Source organism: Sander lucioperca, chromosome 16 (genome assembly GCF_008315115.2).
Source record: "Sander lucioperca isolate FBNREF2018 chromosome 16, SLUC_FBN_1.2, whole genome shotgun sequence".
NCBI lineage: Eukaryota > Metazoa > Chordata > Actinopteri > Perciformes > Percidae > Sander > Sander lucioperca.
The window spans coordinates 14,154,892-14,175,151 of NC_050188.1; the positions used below are offsets into that span (position 1 = coordinate 14,154,892).

Here is a 20,260-nt window from a genome sequence, read left to right on the forward strand (position 1 = left end):
AATGTGTTCAAATTTACACCGGTTCTCTTCTTTATCACTGAAGGTTTCCCGGATGTACACTTGATAACTTTACCTGCTACAAACACACATTTATAAACATGAACTTACATCTTTTTCTTATGTTTTTCTCCCAAGCTTCCTCAATTTTCAATCCATTTTTTTTTGCCTGAGTGACGAAACCGTGACGCAACATATCAGCTGCTATTGGGCAGGTGTCACGTGCGCACAAACACACAGGATGTCTACTTAAACATGAAAGGAAGCCCACACACAGTAATAAAGGTAACATTAGAGAACGATTTATTCTTTGCTCTGTTCTACAAAACTTTATTACAACATAAAGCTGACGAACAAAACTGCGTCTGCTGGAAATAAAAGGTTTCCCTCATCAAGAATGTAGACAGCAATAATAACAGGTGTGAAAACGAATATATGTACAGTACTTATTGACTATTTGTTAAGATTGACTTTGTGCTTTGGAGTCGTTAGATTATTTGACAAAGCAGGGAAAACAAAAATCTTGGTTGGAGACAAAGGTTTTTAAAGACATTAGCACCATTTTATAAAAAGGTTCCTGATATAACAAACACCACAAAGAGAGCAGTTCCTTCTGTAGATTTGGAGCTGACAATAATTAGGAGTTTACTGTATTTCTTCTTTCTTTCTACTTTAACCTATTTTGCGCTCTGCTAGTCAGAATGATAAAACAAAATACAGTAGAAAATATGCTAAATGTCATCAAAAAGTAGGAATGTTTAACTCCATTAAAAGAAAACAAAGCCTGTCTGTGCATTCAGGCTTCTTGGCTGAAAGAAAGCTTCAGTTTGTGTCTTTCTGCGTCTGTGGTTCATTTTGTCCTGTTTGAGCATTCATTGGTAAAAAGGATTTGATTCTTGGCACCTTGTTATGTTACAACAGCAGAATTTAGGAAAGGAAGACAAGGAAGGAAAGCATGGCTGACTTTTAAAACTTGATGTCCCAGTACTGTGGTGTCTCTTTAGTGGCTTCAAACTCATCTTCAATGGCAGTAGAGTTGCTGCTGGTCAGTGTCATCACTTCAGGGTGTTGAATTGGACTTCCGGCCTCTGGAAGGTAATTCAAAAACAACGTTCAAGAGTTATTCCTTATTTTTGTTCTTGTCAACAAACCCCAATTATTGTCTGTGTCTTAATACTTTCAGACTTATACCCTGTCTGTGGCACTCACACCAAGCCTATTTGTTCCTCCTGAAGATGTAAATCTTTAGAAATGGGTCACAAATATTTATCAGTAAGTAGAAATGTAAAATGCTTGACTGAGTATTAACGGCTGGACTACAGTGTGTGTGGGATTAATTCAAAAATAAACTTCTGTGCCCATGTATATAGTAATGAAGGGAAACGTCACTCAGTGAAGAGATGTTGCTCACTGACGTTCCAGTTTTTGGACAAAAGTGGAGCTCTATGGCAAGAAGTAGAGGAAAAAGATACATAAACACCTTATCAGTAAAATGAAAAGACTTGCCCTGTGTGACAGCATACAACAGCCTCACAATCACTGTATCACCTCATATCTGAGTGCAGGAAGAATACTCTACTTTAAGTTACAATTTAGAATTTAAAAAAAAGAATTTAATGAAGGTTTTTAAGAAATATAGATTTGTTTGTCAGGGTTATGACAATATTTTATCTTACCAGGGATGCACAGGACCTGGGGCCTCTCCCACCTTCCTGCAGACAGACATCTGATCAGAGGATTTAGTCTCTGCTGGAAACCCTTGGCACAGTGATAACGCACAACTGCATTGGTCTCGTATCTTTGTCGAACTTTTCCAAAGATGGAGGCGTTTCGGACCTTGGGTGGGGGGCCACATGAGGCTGTTAAAAGAGATGACACAAGTTAGGTCTGCTTTGGGGCTGATGTATGATGGTGTAACAACCCAAAACAACCACATGAGGGAGTTGAAACCATTCACGAGGAGCTCTAAATGTTCTGTTCATATTACTCACAGGTGCCTTTCTTGCAGGTGTATGCAAGGTGATAGTTGCAGGGTACGTCACTCCAGCGTCCATCATCGTGCCACACCATCACTACACAGTCTTCTCCAGACAGGAAATAGCTGTCTGGCTGCCCTCTGTACCAGTTCTCATACAGCTGCATGCATGGGGAGAAGAGACATGGGTGAATTTGTGTTTAAACTGAGTAGATTTGTTGTATGAGCTCAGTCACACTCATAGTTTCTTATATTCCTCACCAGCGGGTTGCCATCAGACCAGCGGAAATCATCCTCAATGGTCTTGTCATTCAAACCAGTCCACTGGTATTCTTTGTAGTTGTCTGGGGATCATAAAAAGTCAATTATAAACAGTCCTCAATATACAATATGTAAATAAATCACTCATATAGGACAAACCATCATGTTGAACCTATAACCTACTGTTGATGTAACTCTGTTCCTCAGGGGTTATGACAGACACCAGATGAGCTCCCAGCATGCGACAGTGCTGCTCTGCGACCTCCCAGCTCAGACGCTGGCTGAAGTGTCGATAGCAGAAACCGTGAAACTTATCCCAACCCGGTTCGCATCGCTCCAAGTCTGAAAACATCACAGAAGAGACCGGACAACCAAAGAGTCTTTGAAATGCCTTCACAAGTTTATGTTGCAGATATAATTGTGGGAAGGCCCCTTTATTTACTTTGAAACAGATACCAGCTACCCAACTTGTTTGACAGACATGACAGAAACAATTTCCAGTGGAAAAAGGCAGAGAGCTTACCAGTGTGACAGAAGTCTCCTCCATATGTTGGCAAACAAAGACATTGAATCTGCCCGTCTCGGTCAGTACAGGTGCCTCCATTGAGACAGGGGTCGTCCAAACATGCATCTGAAACGAAACAGAGGGCCACTTCAGGTTGTTCTGCTGCTGAAACTACATGAGAGCACAGCTTGCAGCCTGCATATTTTGTTATTTTGTTAATTTAATTATTGATTATATTATAGTATTATTAAGTTACATTTTTGCTTGTATTATTTTGTGTATAAATATCAGGAAAAACATGGATTTGCTGAATCAAAAGATTTGAGAAATAAAGATTAAAGTTTGATTATGCGCTAATTGCAACTGTGCATGCATACCAGTGAATTATACACATTTACAGAGGTAGATATATATGTACAAATATAATAATAGTGGCATTCTACAGGCCATTAAAAGGACATGTTGAAGCACCAGCATCCAACTGAGCCAAGAGATGGTAGCAGAGAACAGACTTCAGAGTGTCTCATGAGGTCAAACTCTTCAGGTCCTCTTCTGTCTTCTTTGGTGCATCTCTGGCATCTGAGAGCTTCTTTTTTCTGTGTTCTTCTGCTTGCACTCTTCATTAATAATAAACCATTCAAATGATAATGGGTGGAGCCTGAATGATGCCAAATACAATCACTCTTATTACCGGGTCATAAAAAAGACTTACAAATCAAAATGCAAGGACACAGTTACACATGATAATCAACAGACCTTGTGATCTGTTTTGATAGCTTACTCTCTACCAAAGCATACTGTCTGTTTTGGTCATTAGATATTACAGTATGTCAAACATGTTATGGGACATACAAATACATAATAGTGCATACTGATAAAGACTGGTGTTGGATCCTTTCTGTGAAAAATTCTCTGATGATGATGCTATGCGTTCAAATAATTTTTCACATAACTTCAACTCACTCTCGCCCTGTAATTCACATAGGCTACACATTTGCATCTCTTCTTCCATGCTTTTAAAAATGCTTGCACATGACCATTATTTATAATTTCTAAACTATGTTAAAGAAAAACACTTAATTGCAATTTGCAGATTATTTAGTGGAGGTAATAAAGGGATTTGGGGGAAAACATAAAATAAATCTGTTAGTTAGTCACTTCATGTCGTTTCCCATAAAACCTGTTCCTTTTGTTGATGTCCTATTTGAAAATTGCCTTTTTGTTACCATGACTTTATGTAGGAAAACTCCTGATTACACTGTACAAGAAAAATATCTGTTGGCTTCAGGCAAAGTGTCCCTGTCAAAACATAGTTGTTTAAAGTCCTGAAGAAAAAGAGGGGTTGGAGTTTCTTTTTTCAATTTTCTAAATTTGTAAAAGTAGGCAAAATGGAGGGCATGCATTTCCAAATTGAAATTAAACATTTTACAAGTGGATTTAGTTTGTTTGCTTCCTTTGACACCATATAAACAATATAGCTCTACAGTGTCTGTCATTATACTGCATACTCACATACTTCTCTGTGGGTCAGTGTAGTGTGTGTGTGTGTGTGTGTGTGTGTGTGTGTGTGTGTGTGTGTGTGTGTGTGTGTGTGTGTGTGTGTGTGTGTGTGTTTGTATGTGTGGAAGGTAATAACTGTTTTACACAAGTCAAATGAGAATCATTTGCACTCAAAGTAAAACCATCATTCAGTTTTGCTTTTACTTGAAAATGTAATCGTATGCTGTCACCAATGTATGTTGGCATCTTTACTTAGATTTTTTTCAAGTTTGCACAGTTATTGGTTGAATTCTCAGTCCTTTCTGCAAAAGGTCTTCAAGATTTCCCTAAATGAGTGGTGCCTTTCCCACTGTCTTAAACTGCTGAGTCTCTTTCATCACCATGAATAGTCCAATATATAATCATCACTGCTCACCAAAGTTCAATGGAGGCGCTGAAGCTGATATTAAATGTGAAAAAAATAAAGCAATATTAATATACTGATGCAAGCTTTTGTACATTTGAAGGTCTCTGTTGTCTCAATACATGCATATTTATGTGGATGCTTTTCATTTTTTTCATCACAATGATTAGTAGCATGCTGATAGTAAAAGAAGTTTACATAATATCTATACAACACTCAAAAACTAAATTGTACCTACCTAAGATAGACTGGAGCTGGTTAGTCTTGAGTTTAAATGTGAATAAATGTACAATACAGAACATTAATTTGAACCCCATTAAATGAAAATACATTGTAAATCACCCAAACTTGTTATATCAACTGCTAGTGTATATCCCGTAATTCCAATTATTATCTTTTTGAAAATATTGCCTCTTCTGACTTCTGTTCTTTATTTGTTAATTTGAAGATTATTTCTAGATACCAATTTTAATGCAAATGTGCTGAGTGAAACTGTTGCAGACAGTGTCAATTATTACCACAAATAAGGCTGATTAAAACATGTAAAGGAGTTGCTAAGACAGAATTGCCGGAAAAGAGAAGAGTCTATTTTGTGATGCAGAACACCGATGGCATCTGTAAAGATGGAGAGAGCCACATTGAAGTGCCACTCTAGTTTGTTAGTGCATCATTTTAAGTTCTGTTCTGTTGTTGTTTGCACCTTAATATAAAGTACATTGAGTTTTCCTGTAATGACATGTGCCATATAAATTAAATTGCCTCGTATTGTTTCCTATTACAATACAAGACTTGTAACTACCTACTGTGTTGAAGCCAAAATAAAATAAAAACAGATGGCAATTGTTGCAAAAATACTGACTCTGCAGCTGCCGTTTTTAGTAGTAGGAACAAAATAAACATTTTACAGTAAACTAAAATGTTTGAGCTTGAAGGAAAACAAAATAACATTTATCAACTGACAGTGACACAAGAAACAAACATTGACTAGTTAATTTTATCATTCTTACACCTAAAACCACAACAATGTACAACTCATAATTAAACAATATGACATGACTTGAGTATAAAACATTAATGACCCATAAAGGAGATTTAAAAACAGACGGCTAAATGATACCACTGACAACAAATCAACACTGAACAATATTTGTGCTTATACACATGAAACCCTCTGTGCTTCTGGTACTACACTGTCTAAAACAGCAAAACTATAGAAGTCTAAAAATCTGAGGAAACAGTTTTAACACTTGATGTGAAGTTATGGATTAAATATAAAACATTACTGCTGTTGCACTGATCGATGTTACATTCCACTGAAAGATTAAGTTCCTTTATCAAGTTATTCCAGAATAATGCAAAAGACACTGTGAGAGAGTTAGCTAGAAGAAAGTTATTGTGAAGAGAATAATCTATGCTTGTTTGGTGCAGAGATGTATTTTTTGCAAATAAAATCCACTGATCAAGATACTAAGAAAAGGTTTACCAACGCGGTCACCATCAGTCTAGCAGAAAATCACTGTAGAAGAAGCACTGAAACATCATTCATAAACATACCAGTATATTACAGTACTTCACAGAAGTCAATCTTTGGATGAGGAAGAAAACATCATGCACAACAAGAGTGGGCTGTTGACAGATGTCAAACGGGAGCTGTCCCAGTGTGAGTATCTCGAAGGGGAGGTGGGGGTCACAAGGAGAGAAGTGAGGAGCTTTTTAAGGTGAAGCGGGAGAAGTCAGAAGGGTGAGTGGGCTTTCTGAGACAACAAGTGAAACAAACGTGGGAAGTCGTTTGAAAAAGGAGGGGAGGTGTTTTACAGAAAATGGAACAAAGGTGGGTTGAGGACAGATCAGGGATTTTAGTGCATCATTGCGTCGAGTAGCAAGAGGTTGACGGTTAGGCTGATGAGAGTGGCTTTAACATTACCTGAAATTTTCCCTGTACCGCCTACAGCTGCCCTCTCATTGGGCAAGATAAGCAGGGTGGGCGGCTGGGTGAGACTAAACTCAACATCCACCAGACCTTGATCCACTGGTGGTATGAAGGCTGTCACCTTCCGGGGCTCAGCTGTCTTGTGGAAAACATTGGGTGCTGAGGTGGTAGGGCTCCAGGAGCGTCTGGACCAGTGTGTGGTGGTTGTGATGGTGGTGGTGGTCGTCTTTGTGGTAGCAGCAGTGGGCTTTGTACCTGAGGAAGAATCAGGAACTGCTGTGGAGGTGATGGAGGGATTTTTTCTGCTGTACTCAAGATCATTCAGAGACTCCTGGGGTCCAGTTGTGGTGGTCAGAAGATCCCAGTTAGATGTTTGTGAATCGAAAGGAAAGACATTAAAGTCCTCAAAGGTTGGGGAAAAGCTATCATCTTCTTCAAGGGTTGGGGTAATGTTAACTTCTTCTTCAAGGGTTGGGGTAACACTAGCTTCTTCTTCAAGGGTTGGGGTAACACTAGCTTCTTCTTCAAGGGTTTGGGCAACACTAGCTTCTTCTTCAAGGGTTGGGGTAACACTAGCTTCTTCTTCAAGGGTTGGGGTAACACTAGCTTCTTCTTCAAGGGTTTGGGCAACACTAGCTTCTTCTTCAAGGGTTGGGGCAACGCTAGCTTCTTCTTCTAGGGTTGGGGTAACACTAGCTTCTTCTTCAAGGGTTTGGGCAACACTAGCTTCTTCTTCAAGGGTTGGGGCAACGCTAGCTTCTTCTTCTAGGGTTGGGGTAACGTTAACTTCTTCAAAGGTTGGGGCAACACTAGCTTCTTCTTCAAGGGTTTGGGCAACACTAGCTTCTTCTTCAAGGGTTGGGGCAACGCTAGCTTCTTCAAGGGTTGGGGCAACGCTAGCTTCTTCAAGGGTTGGGGCAACGCTAGCTTCTTCAAGGGTTGGGGTAACACTAGCTTCTTCTTCAAGGGTTTGGGCAACACTAGCTTCTTCTTCAAGTGTTGGGGCAACGCTAGCTTCTTCATCTAGGGTTGGGGTAACGTTAAATTCTTCTTCTAGGGTTGGGGTAACACTAACTTCTTCTTCAAGTGTTGGGGTAATGGTAACTTCTTCTTCAAGGGTTGGGGTAAGGCTAGCTTCTTCTTCCAAAAAAAAGGAAACTTTAGCTTTTTCTTCAAGAGTTGTGGAAACTTCTTTTTCTTCTTCAAGGGTTGGGGTTACTGTAACTTCCTCTTCAAGAGTTGTGGTAATTTTATTTTCCCCTTTAATGGTTGGGACAACTTTAACATCTTCTCCAAGGGTTGCAGTAACTGTAGCAAGTTCATGTCCACTTGCCTCTTCATACCCAGTGGTCACAGTATCCAAATACAGTCTGTAACCTGATGTGCGAAATCGTGCTTTGGAGGAATCAGTAGGCAACTGGGGGGTGTTTGACTCCTCTGGAGACTCAGTGGTAGCTAAACTTACTCTAGAAACAAGTTTTTCTTCACTTTCCAAAGTGACTGTTTCTTCAAATTCTAAACTTGTACTTCCCTCCTGTCTAGAAATGGAGGACTCCCACAACTGTGGTGCTGTGGCGAGGATATCCAAGCCCAGTTTGTCAGAATGCCGTGACCCAGATGAGAGGGTTAGATTGGGGATTGCAGTCCGAGGCTCAGTAGGAGCACTGCTAGCAGAAACAGGAAGTGACGGGAGAGTGGTAAAGCTGGAAGTTGAAGAATCTGATGTGGAGATGAAGCCGACTGCTTCGACGTCAAGGTCACTTTCTAGAAAAAAAGCATAATGCATTTTCAGAGCTGTAAATCCATCTATTAGGGGAAGAGTTTGACATTTTGGGAAATACCCTTATTTGCTTCCTTGCCAAGTCTAAGATGAGAAGACCGATATCACTGCCATATCTGTCAATATGAAGCTACAGCTAGCAGCCAGTTAGCTTAGCTTAGCACAAAGACTGGAAAAAGGAGAAACAACTAGTCAGGCAAAATTCTATGTAAAACTCACTAATAAACACATTTATCTGGGTTGTTTAATCCGTCCAAAAAACAAAGTGTGAAAATATCAAGTTGAAGGTGGAGGTGTTACAGGGGTTTACAGTATATGCCATGACAAGACTCGGGGAACTTGCTGCTCCCAGCCAAGAAATAGTCCACTACATAAACCCCCGTAACAACGCAGCTTGTCATTGTTACACTTCCTTTTTTTATATACGAATTAAACAAACAAGATATAACATGTTAATATGTGAGTTTTAGAGGTACTGGTAGATTGATTTTGTTACCGTTGACCAGAACCAGGCCAGCTGTTTCCCACTGTTAACCGCCTGCTGTTTGTAGCTCCATATTTACCATACTACAGACACAAGAGTGGTATTAATAATCTTCTCATCTCATTCTCAAATGTTGAACGATTCATCCAAGATATTGATGTTTGTTGTTTTGTAAGACTTAGAAACTCAAATCTATGCTTGACATACCTTGAGAAAAATCTCCAGACCCATCCAGAATTGCCCACAATGAGGTTAGCTCCTTAATGGAAGATTTTGTAGTTTGAGTAAGAAGTTCTCCTTCCTCTTTTGAGGCCTGAGTTGAGAGTAACACCTGCACAGAATCTTCTACTGCTGCCTCCTCCATCTTCACTTGAACCACGGGGTCAATGGCCATTGAGGTCACCTCCCAGAAGCTCTCCTCTTGAGCATGATTGCTGTTTTTTTCACCATAATTTGCTTGCGATCTGTCAAAATGCAAGTTGGTCTTTTGTATATTTTGGGAATCCTTTGGCCTCTCAGATGTATTCTGATCAGGATGAGTGTCTGGAACGGTTTGGTTATGTGTGTGAGGTTCATATGATGGTTGGGGAACTCCCGTGGTGCTTTCAGGCTCAGACTGGTGAAAGGTGAAGTTCAAGTTACGGTGGGAATCTGTCTCATTGTAAACGCTGGGCAGTAATGACGTGTTTTGTTGGAAATCGTAGGTGTCAATGGTGCTGATAGTGCTGTTCATAAGTGCTGTAGGATACTGGGAGCTCATTTCTGTGGTAGATGAAGTTTCATTCAATGCCTGGAGGAGATTCACTGTAGGTGTTGTGTCTGATCTAACTGTTGGGTGCGTGTCATTTGCCTCAGTGAAAGAGCTGGAGAAAAGGGGAAAAGATTCGAATACCCCTTGAGCTTTGAGCTCCACCTGTTCTGAATGTTGGTTTAGTTGCAGCTCTTGATCTGTTTTCATAAGAATAACAACATCTTGTCCAATGTCCTCAGGCTCTGTGGCCACGTAGTCCATGGGAGAGTCGGTGGGAGTATTTCTACTATCTGTAGAGGACAGATAAGTGATTAAAAACGAGAATTTCGAATTATAAAAAACACATTTCTTTTGAATAAACAGTTTGCATGCATATCCAATGCATTTTTGACATGTACATTTAATATTATTTAATGCAGCAAAATACTTAAGAAGCAAAATACTCACCTTTGAAACAATACATGTCATGAAGGCTGGATGGCTCTGGGAAGCCAGTTTGGTTGCTAAAGCGATAGAGGGTTTTGACGCCTGGCTGAGGCCCTCCACAACGCTCTCTCGGGGCTATGATGGGGTAGCGCACACTGCCATCAGACAGCCAGCCAGGGCTGCAACGATCCAGACCTTCACTCCATGCCAAGTACAGCTGTGCTGTTGTAGCAAGCTCTGCTCCTCCAGCTCTGCAGTATGACTGCGCTTCGTCAAATGACAACTGTTGTGGGATGGAGTCATAAAACAACTCCCCTACAAACAGAAAATATTAAATTTTTACATTGCTCACACTCTGTCTAAATAAATAATGGCTGATATATTGTTGTTTTATTATTTTAGCTCTCAGAATCTGAATTTGCCTAACAGATCTAGTATGGGTCAGGCTTTAGTTTTAGAAATAAGTATTATTATTCATACCGTCAGCTTCCTCCACATAACAGTAAACATCAAACAGATTATCTGGATCCATTGTCCCATAGTTTCTCACTCCTGGTTGACCATTCATGTCTCCATAACAACCTTCACGGGGCACTTGGATTGGGTACCTGCAAGAATGGAAACAATCAGCATTTCTCACGTAAGATTAACCTCTTGAACTTTAAAAAAGTGGTTTTAAATTCTAGTGGAGATAATGTACTTTCCAAAGATACCAAATAATCTACACTTCAGGCTGAATTTTGAGGAAATGTTAATAAAATGTTTGGAATATTTTCATTAAACAAAGAGGTGCAGCCATTAAAGCATTCGTGTTTAAGTTTTATGTTGGAACAAGCAGATACAGAGGCAATGAGATACCTGACAGACTGGTCTGCCAGCCAGCCTGCATCACACTGCTCATAGCCGTCATAATAAGCCGCCAGCAGCTGGTCAGGAGTCGCGATTTGTGCCCCAGTGGCCTCACAAGCCCTCTGGGCCTGATGGAAAGAAAATGCATAGCGGCCCAAAGCATCTCTGTAGTGGAATACGACACCTAAACAAACAGCACATATGTAAAATTTGACCATCAATCTAATAAAATTATTCAGATGTTTTGTAACAGGACGAGCACAAAGCACGCAATTATATTCTTTGTTACTACACTACATGTTGTATCCTATATCATTTGTATATACATCTAATTCTTTCCAAAGCTTCAGTGATGATCCACGTCTTTCATTTTGTTACCTTTGACTTTGAGTTGTACGAGGTCGCTGGCGTCCTCCAGGCCCTGCTGCACCTCGCAGCGATAGTGACCCGAGTCACTGGAGCGTAAATCTCCCAGCCACAGTGACAGGTCATCAGGGGAGGAAGTGTAGTTGAGCCAGGCAGCGCGGTCTCGGTACACCTCGTTGACCTTCACCCTTTGACCTCGTGCCACCAAGATCTGCGTCTCCACACCACCGGACACCACAGTCCACTTGACCCGCGGTGCAACAGGGGAGGAAGAGGACAGAGACACCAAGCAGGGGATGGAGATGGAGCTGCCCAGTGGGGCGGAAACCAGACCTGAGTGAGGGATGTTCACCTGGAGGTGCCGGACATCTTCTGTAGGAAAAAAAAAGAGCGTGAAGAAGTGATCAGTTTTGTAAATTTGCTGAGAATAGTGAATCATGACATATCTTTGTCTTTGCTTACAACTGAATGTGAATGAATCCTGAAAGTAAGAGATAATGGGAAAATGTAGACGTACCAAATGCAGATGGAGTTTGTGTGGGGAATGCCAGAGTGAGGCGGCAGACTTCAATGAGAAATGGAAGTATTTGGACATGTCTGTGGAGATAAAGAGGAAACACAAGATTATATTATAATTATTATTATTATTATTATTATTATTAGATAAAATATGACATAAAGATTAGTAAAGCATTCCTGTTGTAAACTCAGGGTAAGAAAGAACAAGTTAATGATAATTTTTTTCCTCCTTACCAGTTTCCAATTTCACACGTTTAACCTTTAATAGGCAGAGCGAGCGATTTCTGACCCTGGAAGTCATGTATTGTGTTGATTCAGCTCCACTGATCTCACCAAACTGATTTATTGTAATATTAAAGGTCAAAACCTGCAGACCACCTACTGTGGTTTTAGCTTTGCACATATATACTGTAGATACGCAGCTGAGTGAAGAGACAGACCTATGGTTACACTGTAATGCTCTGCATTTTAGCCTAATTATCTGCATTGCTTATGTAATACTGTTTAAAGCTGAATTGTACCACCACATTTACGTACGTACGTAGGAACAGAAGTGATTTAAGTTAAATACTAATGTTACCATGTTAACATCTCAGTTTAGCACTAAGGGGAACATGAATTTCATGGCAATCCATCCAATAGTTGTTGAGATATTTTAGTCCTGTATACTGGGTACAGATATAAAATATCAGTAGAAAACTTACAGTACTAAGAGTTTTATATTTAGTCTACTCTCACTGATATAAATGGATTTGAAATTTTTTTTCATTACTATATTCAACAGGGACAGTTCTCATTGATCAACAGAAACAGACCTGAACGAGCCAAAATTAGTCTACAAGTCTAATTTACATCTATTTGTCCTTGTCAAGATGTTAAAAAGGTACCCTAAAAATAGAATAAACTGACACATCTTCTGAAATAATATCAAAAACATCTACGAGTGTAATGCAATAAAATGCAACAGAGGCTAAAGCCTCCGAAACTAATAAGTTGAATCAACACCTCCTGCAAACATTTTCACCAAAAAACCTTCATAAAGGATTTACTGCAGGACTGTTGTATTAGACTGCATTAGTTTTCTCTAGATGTAACTTAGAAACTGTCAGCTGAGTGTATAGATTGTACATTTGGAGTACTAAGCACATAAGTACCACAAGATACTGAAAAACGTATCGTAAAGCTCAATGAATGTATGAAGTATTAAAGAGCAACTTCTCTGATTTTCAAAGGCAAGCTGGGAGCACAGCCTCGCGACCACAAGCCATTCATCACCTCCGGGAGCTAATGGCATGGCATCTCAGCCCAGCAGCATCCTGCCAGCTCTCCGTCACCAGTATGGCCCTGTTATTAACCCAGAAGGCATGGCAAGACGCTCACAGTGACCTCACACAACCTCCTGATGCGGCCACTATAAAGCTGCAAATGTTCATTTATCATTTAAAAGCAGCTCTCTGAATTCCATTTTACTTTACATTTCCTTTACACGATTAGAAAAGAAAATTTGGCAAAGATGCCAAAAATGCACAGGTTCCAGTTTTTCGAATATGACTATTTGCAGGTTTTCTTGCTTGTTTGTAAATGTACTGTCACTGTTCTGTCACTATATCCTGACAGAACTAAATGAGACAGAAAAAAATCATTTTCCTCTTCCTCCCCCTAGTGTAGTAGTAGAAGTATAAAGTAGTACTTAAGTAAGCATTTTTATTTCGGTAGAGAAACTCTTTAAAGCTATAGTGTGTAGTTTTATGTCGCCCCCATGAGAAATTTTAAGTAATGACAACAACACTTTCGGCGCGTCCACATGATACAGCCTTACGTGATCGCGCACGAGCCTCCACCCCTCCACCACGCAGTTGCTAACAGCCAAGGAGGACACGGAGGATTGAAAAAAACATGATGGACTCTTCAGAAGAGGTAATTATCTTCACTCGAGTTTCTGCGTGGTAAAGTCACCGGACGACACAATCTTCTGAACATAGCTATACTGAGAAATCCAGAGAGAGTTGTGTGGAGCTGATAGTCTTAATTAGCTTTGTATCAACTCATTTGGCAATGGCTTGAATGCAACGGACGTTTATTAATATCAAAAAGTTACGCACTAAAGCTTTAACTTTAAAAAAAAGTCCCAGATTGTTTGGCTGTTGCTGTGCCACACAACACTCCTAAAATAAACCTCCAAGTCTTCAAAATCAGTCTCCAGGGACAAATGAAAGAGCTAAGCACAAAAGCGGTACTGTGTGTGTGTTTGTGTGTGTGTGTGTGTGTGTGTGTGTGTGTGTGTGTGTGTGTGTGTATGTGTCAGCCTCCTTTACATCTGTCAAAATGAAGTTTTAATAAACATAAAATGGCAGAACGTGTCACTCATACACCATTCAGTCGTCTAAACAGGCATGTCGGTGACACACAGTATACATGGCTCAAGGTGGTAAAGTTGGTGGTTCCAGTAAATAAAGAAAAATTAATAAATATTTTCAGAACCACAAAAGTGAACCACAAGTTAAACAAGCATTGATAAACTTTCTCTGCATCTGTATCTCAAATACATCGACACAAACACAGCTCGCTAACTTGTGTCAGATTAAATGGCTTTCTTTGATGGCAGTATAAGTGTTGTCTGTTTCCTCAGCCAGCTGGGTGGACTCCACAGGGCTGGTATCACTATTAGTATTCTTGATGGGAAAATGTCTCACAAAAAGCGAGCAGTGGGCCAGGAGGACAGCTGCACACTGTGCTTTCACTTCAGGCTGACTCCCTCACAAAAGGCCTCGGAGGAAATTAAAGGACGGGGCACTGGCACACTTGCTTGCTTTTTCTCTTTCCTTTCTTTCGCTTCTTTTAAAAGGATGGAAAAATAAGTTTTCAACCACTAAGAATGGTTCTGGAGCAGGCTTTGTACAAAAGGCCACATTAAGACACTGCACACTGTTTCAAATGGTGTTACTTCTGTGAGTGTGCTTGTGTATGAGTTTGTGCATTCAGATTGATGACAGAGGAGAAAATCCTGGTTGCTGCTGGTTATTTTGTTTTTAGATCACAAAGTCTTTGGCTTTGCCGTAACCGGGAACTCTGCACTCTTTAATGAGAGTAACAATGAAGAAAAGTCAAACTTAAAATAAATGCCACCCACAGATTTACAAGTCTAGAACTGCAGCCAATGCATTATTCACAAGCAGAACTAATCCAGTCTCCTCCTGCAGAAACATAGTCAAATCCACATTAAGCCTACAGCATATATTTAACTTTGTCAACTTAAAACTTAAATGTAATAGATTATAGTGAACAAGAAACATAAAATCAGATGCTGACAGCCCCGTCGGTGCTGTACTGACTACTAAAGCTTGCTCACTACATCTTGTGGGTGGCCTCTGCAGTACTCTGCATCAAGGTCAACTCAGGCAAACCCCAACTCCACCAACGAGCAGGAAAATTACTCCTGATCTCAGTTTAGCCAGGTCAAACATACAGAGACACCAGATTCGACTGATGTAAGCTCTGTGGAGCGCTGAGCTGGGACTGGCTTTGGCAGTGATGAGTCTATGATAAAATGAAGTATGGATCTCTTAAAATGCAGGTTTTAAATATGTAGAAATCCACTCTAGTCTACGTTTATGTCTCCCACCTGAGTGTTTATTACTCTCCTTTCATCTCCAACCCTCTCTAACTCTTTTAGATTAATTGACTCAAGACTGTGTGTATGGAGTTCAAACTAAATGTACAATTGAAAAGAAGTGCAACATAAATTACTTAAACCAAAGTAGAAGTTTCTTCAAGAAGGCACCTAATTTACATATAACATTGTCTTATCTTAATATAATACCAAAATAAATTTAAACAAAGACGGACAGTTTAAATTGGCATGGACCTTTCCCTCTTTCTGACGCTTTCATTCTTACATTTAAAATGTGACAGTCATCTCACAGACTCTCCCTACTCTCCTCCATTTTATCGATATCTAAAATCAAAGGCTTTCAGAAGTGGCTAAACTAATCTAACAGTTGGGACACTTGGATCATTTGTGCAAACATGCCACCAACATATCAGTGTCATGTTTTTCAGTTATTCTACCCTGAATAACGATCTGAATCAGGCCAAAATAAACAATTGTCTTTATTGCAATTTGACAAATAACTGGCAAATTGAAAGTGTTTTCTTTAATTCCTGTGTATCTATGTCTATGTGGGTAACGGTCAGATCTCTGGTCAACAAACAAATGTTAAGAATTCCCCTTGGACAGATTAAGTGTATATAGGAGACAGAATAACAAGGATCATTTCTTGCTCCTAGCCTAACTGGCCTCTGTATCAATGAAACACAAATTACCAGATCCTTTAAATTTATCTATGCTGAAGACATTCGCCTGGTAACATAGCACCAGAAAAAAACCATCAAAAAAGAAATCCCCAATTAATCACAACTTCTTAATACAAAAACACAAGTTCAGAAACAACCCAATGCTCCAGATGTTGTACGGCCATCTAAGCACTGGTCATTGTATACTAATGTCTGACCTAACAGGGACTGTTCACTCAACACAACTCCTCCAACTCTCTGCACCATCAAACGTAACACCTCCACACATCCGATGAGTTGCAGTCAATCAAGGACTCATCCCACCTCCCAAACCGTGCAGACATTTCCATTAAACCCACTGTCTGTCTCCCAACCAGATGAACAATTTGGAAAAGCCACCCACCACATAATTCACCACCCAACGTGCCTGGGAACGATTTGAAGGATCAAACAAATACCAGATCTCAGACCTGACTCAGCAAATCCGTGGACTGACCACAGCCCATGCTTAGAAAGACCATTATAAACCATGCAAAACCATGAATTTAGTAGAATCTGGGCAAACAGAACTCTTTATTTTAGGGCCAACTATTCCTACACCAGCATTATGTATTTGGTTATTTCTGGTATCAGTGAAGCTATTCCTCAGCTTTGACTACAAACAAGGGGACACATACTCATTGGCTACTTCACATTGTTGACTAGGCATTTCTTTCTAGGATGATAAACTAACTTATTTATTAGAAAATAAATGGCCTGACTCCAGTTTATATTATGCATAAGGATCAATAATCCTCAGAATATGAGTAATGAGTAAAATAATTTGTATCTTCAACTTCTGCTTCAACACAGACTTGTTATTATGTACTTGCAGTAGAAGTATTATACTGCATACACCCTTAGAAACATAAATTTTATCGTGTCGTCCTACCTCACTGTTTCTAGCCTGATAATTCGGCTGAAATGCCATTTCGTTTGCACTTTTTCATTTATTATGAGAAATTGAGTCACTGAAAAAAAGATGTGGGCAGCAATTCTGAAAATTGCAGAGATGTTTAATTATTTCTACTACAACTCAGGGCTCGTCATCCTCCATATGAACAGCTAGACCTTCATCCACACTCTATGTTGGTCTCCATGTTGGCTGTTTGGTCACCAGCTTCAACATCATACCTGTTACCTACAGCAGTGGGTTGTCTTGCCCTTTGCTTCTATGCAACAGGCACAGCCAATTTATAAAATATCTACTTGTAAAAAATAGTGTGAACATCTTCTCTTCAGACATTCTGTGTCAATATGAGCGCTGAGGTTATGACAACATTTACATCACAGAATCAAGAGACACTTTACTGAGAATCTGCTTTTATTACCTGATGTTTAACATGAAACCACCTAATTCAAGTTGTAATGCTTTTGAATTTTGCCACAGATGGGTCAAATAGTATAAATATTTAGGTGATCAATGGCTACATTTTGATCAGAAATTACAAGAAACCAAACCAGTGCTTTTAGTTTGACTTGCTCCACTGGCTAATATCCAGAGAGCAACTGGACCATGACATAAAAGAGAAAGGAATCCTTAAAAGTCTGTTAGCTCTCTTTTACTATATCTCTGTCCATTAATGAAGTCTACCTGAACCCTCAGGTGGAGACAATGAACAGAAGAGTATAGATGTGCACTAAAGACAAAAAGCTGGCTTCTTGTGTCTCCTGCAGGGCACATAGGAACATCATTTCAGAGTTTAAAATCAGTAGCATTCACGCTTTACTCCCAGAAAATAGCATTTAAATTAGATAAATGAATAGGTTTAGCAGTGGTTTTGCTTTATGCTTTCTATAAATGCAGAGAACAGTAAGTCAATGCTGTCGCAGTTTTTTATTCAGTTTCATGAACATTGAAAGCATCCTCACCAGTGTGAAAAATCATTACAACGCCTCACAATTATTTAATAACCATGGGGACTGACGATGAGGAGGTTGAAGAGGCAAACGCCATTGAGAAACATGTCCACCAGCTATGCTCTTTTAAAACACAGTGACGGGTTCGTGATTTGCAAAAAAACAAAACACAAAGCCAATTAGAAGAAAGTTAAACTTAACCAAGTGCGTCAGTTCTACAAAATGACATTTTCTGCAGAGAAAATGAACTAAGGCCACAATTTCAGGACCTCCCCTGAGGACAGCAACTACTGCAAAGCCATTAACTAGTAACGAACTGGTCATTTTCTTAAATGACACCATCATTTAAATGACATTATACATTTAAAAGAAGTTAGACCGCATCAACAGCGTATCATTAACACAACAGCCCAAACAAAAAAAAAAAAAAAACCTACCTGCTTCTTCTCAGCAGCATTTCAGCTGATGCGGAATGGATTGACTTCTCGGCTGTAAAAAGTATTTTCCGTCAGCTCCACTCAGCTTGCTGCAGTGCGACTGTCCTGTTGGAGGAAAGCAGCTCTGGATGCTGTGCGCAGGTATGAGGAGAGTTTGGATTGAGGTCCGAGCGACTCCGAGGCTCGGTGAGAAAAGAGGGAGTTGAGAGAAAGTGAAGCCAGATATGAAATCACATTTAATCACTGCCCACTTTTCCACCCAACAATCTGGATGGAGATGGCGTGTGCTTGTCAAAGGGGATTGGGAGGGATGACATCTAAAATAACCGATGTAATAGGCTATGAAGTGGAGAGAGATGACCTATGAGGTAGTTTTTTTGCCTGCAGGGAAACGACAAATGCACTGACCGTCATTTGGAGTCAGCGCAGCAGCAAAGTATAGCTGCTGCTGCTGCTGCAGGTAGCTGATATTGCAGCACAGTCACCTATACTGGAGGAGGAAGGTGAGGGAGCTGACAGTAACACCTCCTCCACATCAAAGTGGACTATTGGTCTTCTTAAATCGCCTTGAAGAATGTTACATGTATCACCAGCAATTTCAGTTAGCAACATCCTGCTGATGATTAGTCCCTGTGTGACAGACCACAGCAGCAGCTGCTCAATCTATCAGTTTAAAACTTCAATCTGCAGGGCGTGTTTGACACCATGCAGCATTTGATTTGTGACCCATAAACTCAGTAGCCCTATGTCACAATTTAATAGTCATTAACTGTAACTCGTTTAGAAAAAAAAAAACACAAAGCACCATGTACTTCAAAATAGCATTAAAATAGAAGTTTTCTGTTACAAACACTGCACCGATTTTATTTTAGGCTGTTGTTGACTATTGGTGAATGATCAAGCAAGCTCAATTTCTTTTTTATTTAAATGCTGTTGAAGAGCAATACATGCGTTTGTGGTTTTACGGCCGGATAAATCTACATGGGATCCCTGAGCATTTGACCACACCCAATATTTCCTTTGTGCATTATGCATCCTGTCATCTTAAAGTAAACAAATGTATTTAGTACATTCTAAAAGTTTATAGTTGTTTAAAATGGCCAAAGTTTAAGGCAGGACGAAAAACCTGGTGTCACAGAGGGTAGTGTGGATCAACGGAAGTACATTTCCAGGATAATTGCCTGACAATTGCCTGACATGACAGGATGTCCCTCACCTTCTGCTCTGTGCGTTGCTGTTCTGAAACTCTGTTCGCTTCAGAAAACAAAAACAAAATTTGAGTTACGAGCTACGCATAGAAAATGGCTTTGTTTTAGATAGTGCAACAAGGCAGGCCTGCTTGGTTCTTTTGGGGAATGATTGTAAAGATTTACAAAGAATATGTTTACGACTTTTAATATCTAACTGGGACGTTTTGGGACTGAGTAGTGGGGATTTGCTATGGACGAAGTACAAACTGCGATACACTGGAAAGAGCAAATTACGTTTAACCATGTAATCTAAAGTTTTATTTTGCAGCATGCAAATGTTCCACCAAAACAAGTTCCTTCCCGAGACCATTTTGCTGCATTGTCGCTAAGTCTGGAGTTTAGTGCCGCCCAAGACGATAGTGACTGGTTTAAAGAAATGCAAACAACCCAGCACTGTGGAGATGGGTCTGGCAATACGAGACTACTATACAGAGGGAGTAATGATGCACACTTTCAGTCTCTCCTGTAAGGCATGTTGCATTCGTTTGCACAAACAACAAAAGTGACATGGGTAGTTTGAAGAATGAAAAAAGGGAAATTTAATTTATATCTTGGCTACTGTTTCAGCAATCATGCTGTTTAGACGGGCACTTAGTTCAAAGCATATTGACACCTTTACCCTTTCAGTCAGGGCT

At 39.9% G+C, this 20,260-nt stretch overlaps 1 protein-coding gene across 3 annotated transcripts; it reads right to left on the reverse strand.

Moving 5' to 3' along the window:
* Positions 1–277: 277 nt before the first annotated feature.
* LOC116047356 (brevican core protein-like) lies at positions 278–18,811 on the reverse strand. Of its 3 annotated transcripts, none has more exons than XM_035993247.1 (15): positions 18,376–18,811; positions 11,745–11,824; positions 11,240–11,599; positions 10,871–11,045; positions 10,493–10,620; positions 10,034–10,327; positions 9,043–9,876; positions 8,268–8,335; positions 6,566–8,216; positions 2,757–2,864; positions 2,417–2,575; positions 2,234–2,316; positions 1,989–2,133; positions 1,674–1,856; positions 278–1,085 (listed from the first exon to the last, which is right to left on the reverse strand). In XM_035993247.1, the coding sequence occupies exons 1-15, from the start codon at positions 18,393–18,395 to the stop codon at positions 964–966; spliced, it is 4,410 nt and encodes a 1,469-aa protein (XP_035849140.1). In that variant the 5' UTR covers positions 18,396–18,811; the 3' UTR covers positions 278–963. The 3 variants fall into 3 exon arrangements, with proteins under 3 accessions (XP_035849140.1, XP_035849141.1, XP_035849139.1); XM_035993248.1 differs by having other exon boundaries at positions 6,566–6,945; positions 7,015–8,335; XM_035993246.1 differs by having other exon boundaries at positions 6,566–8,335.
* Positions 18,812–20,260: the final 1,449 nt, after the last annotated feature.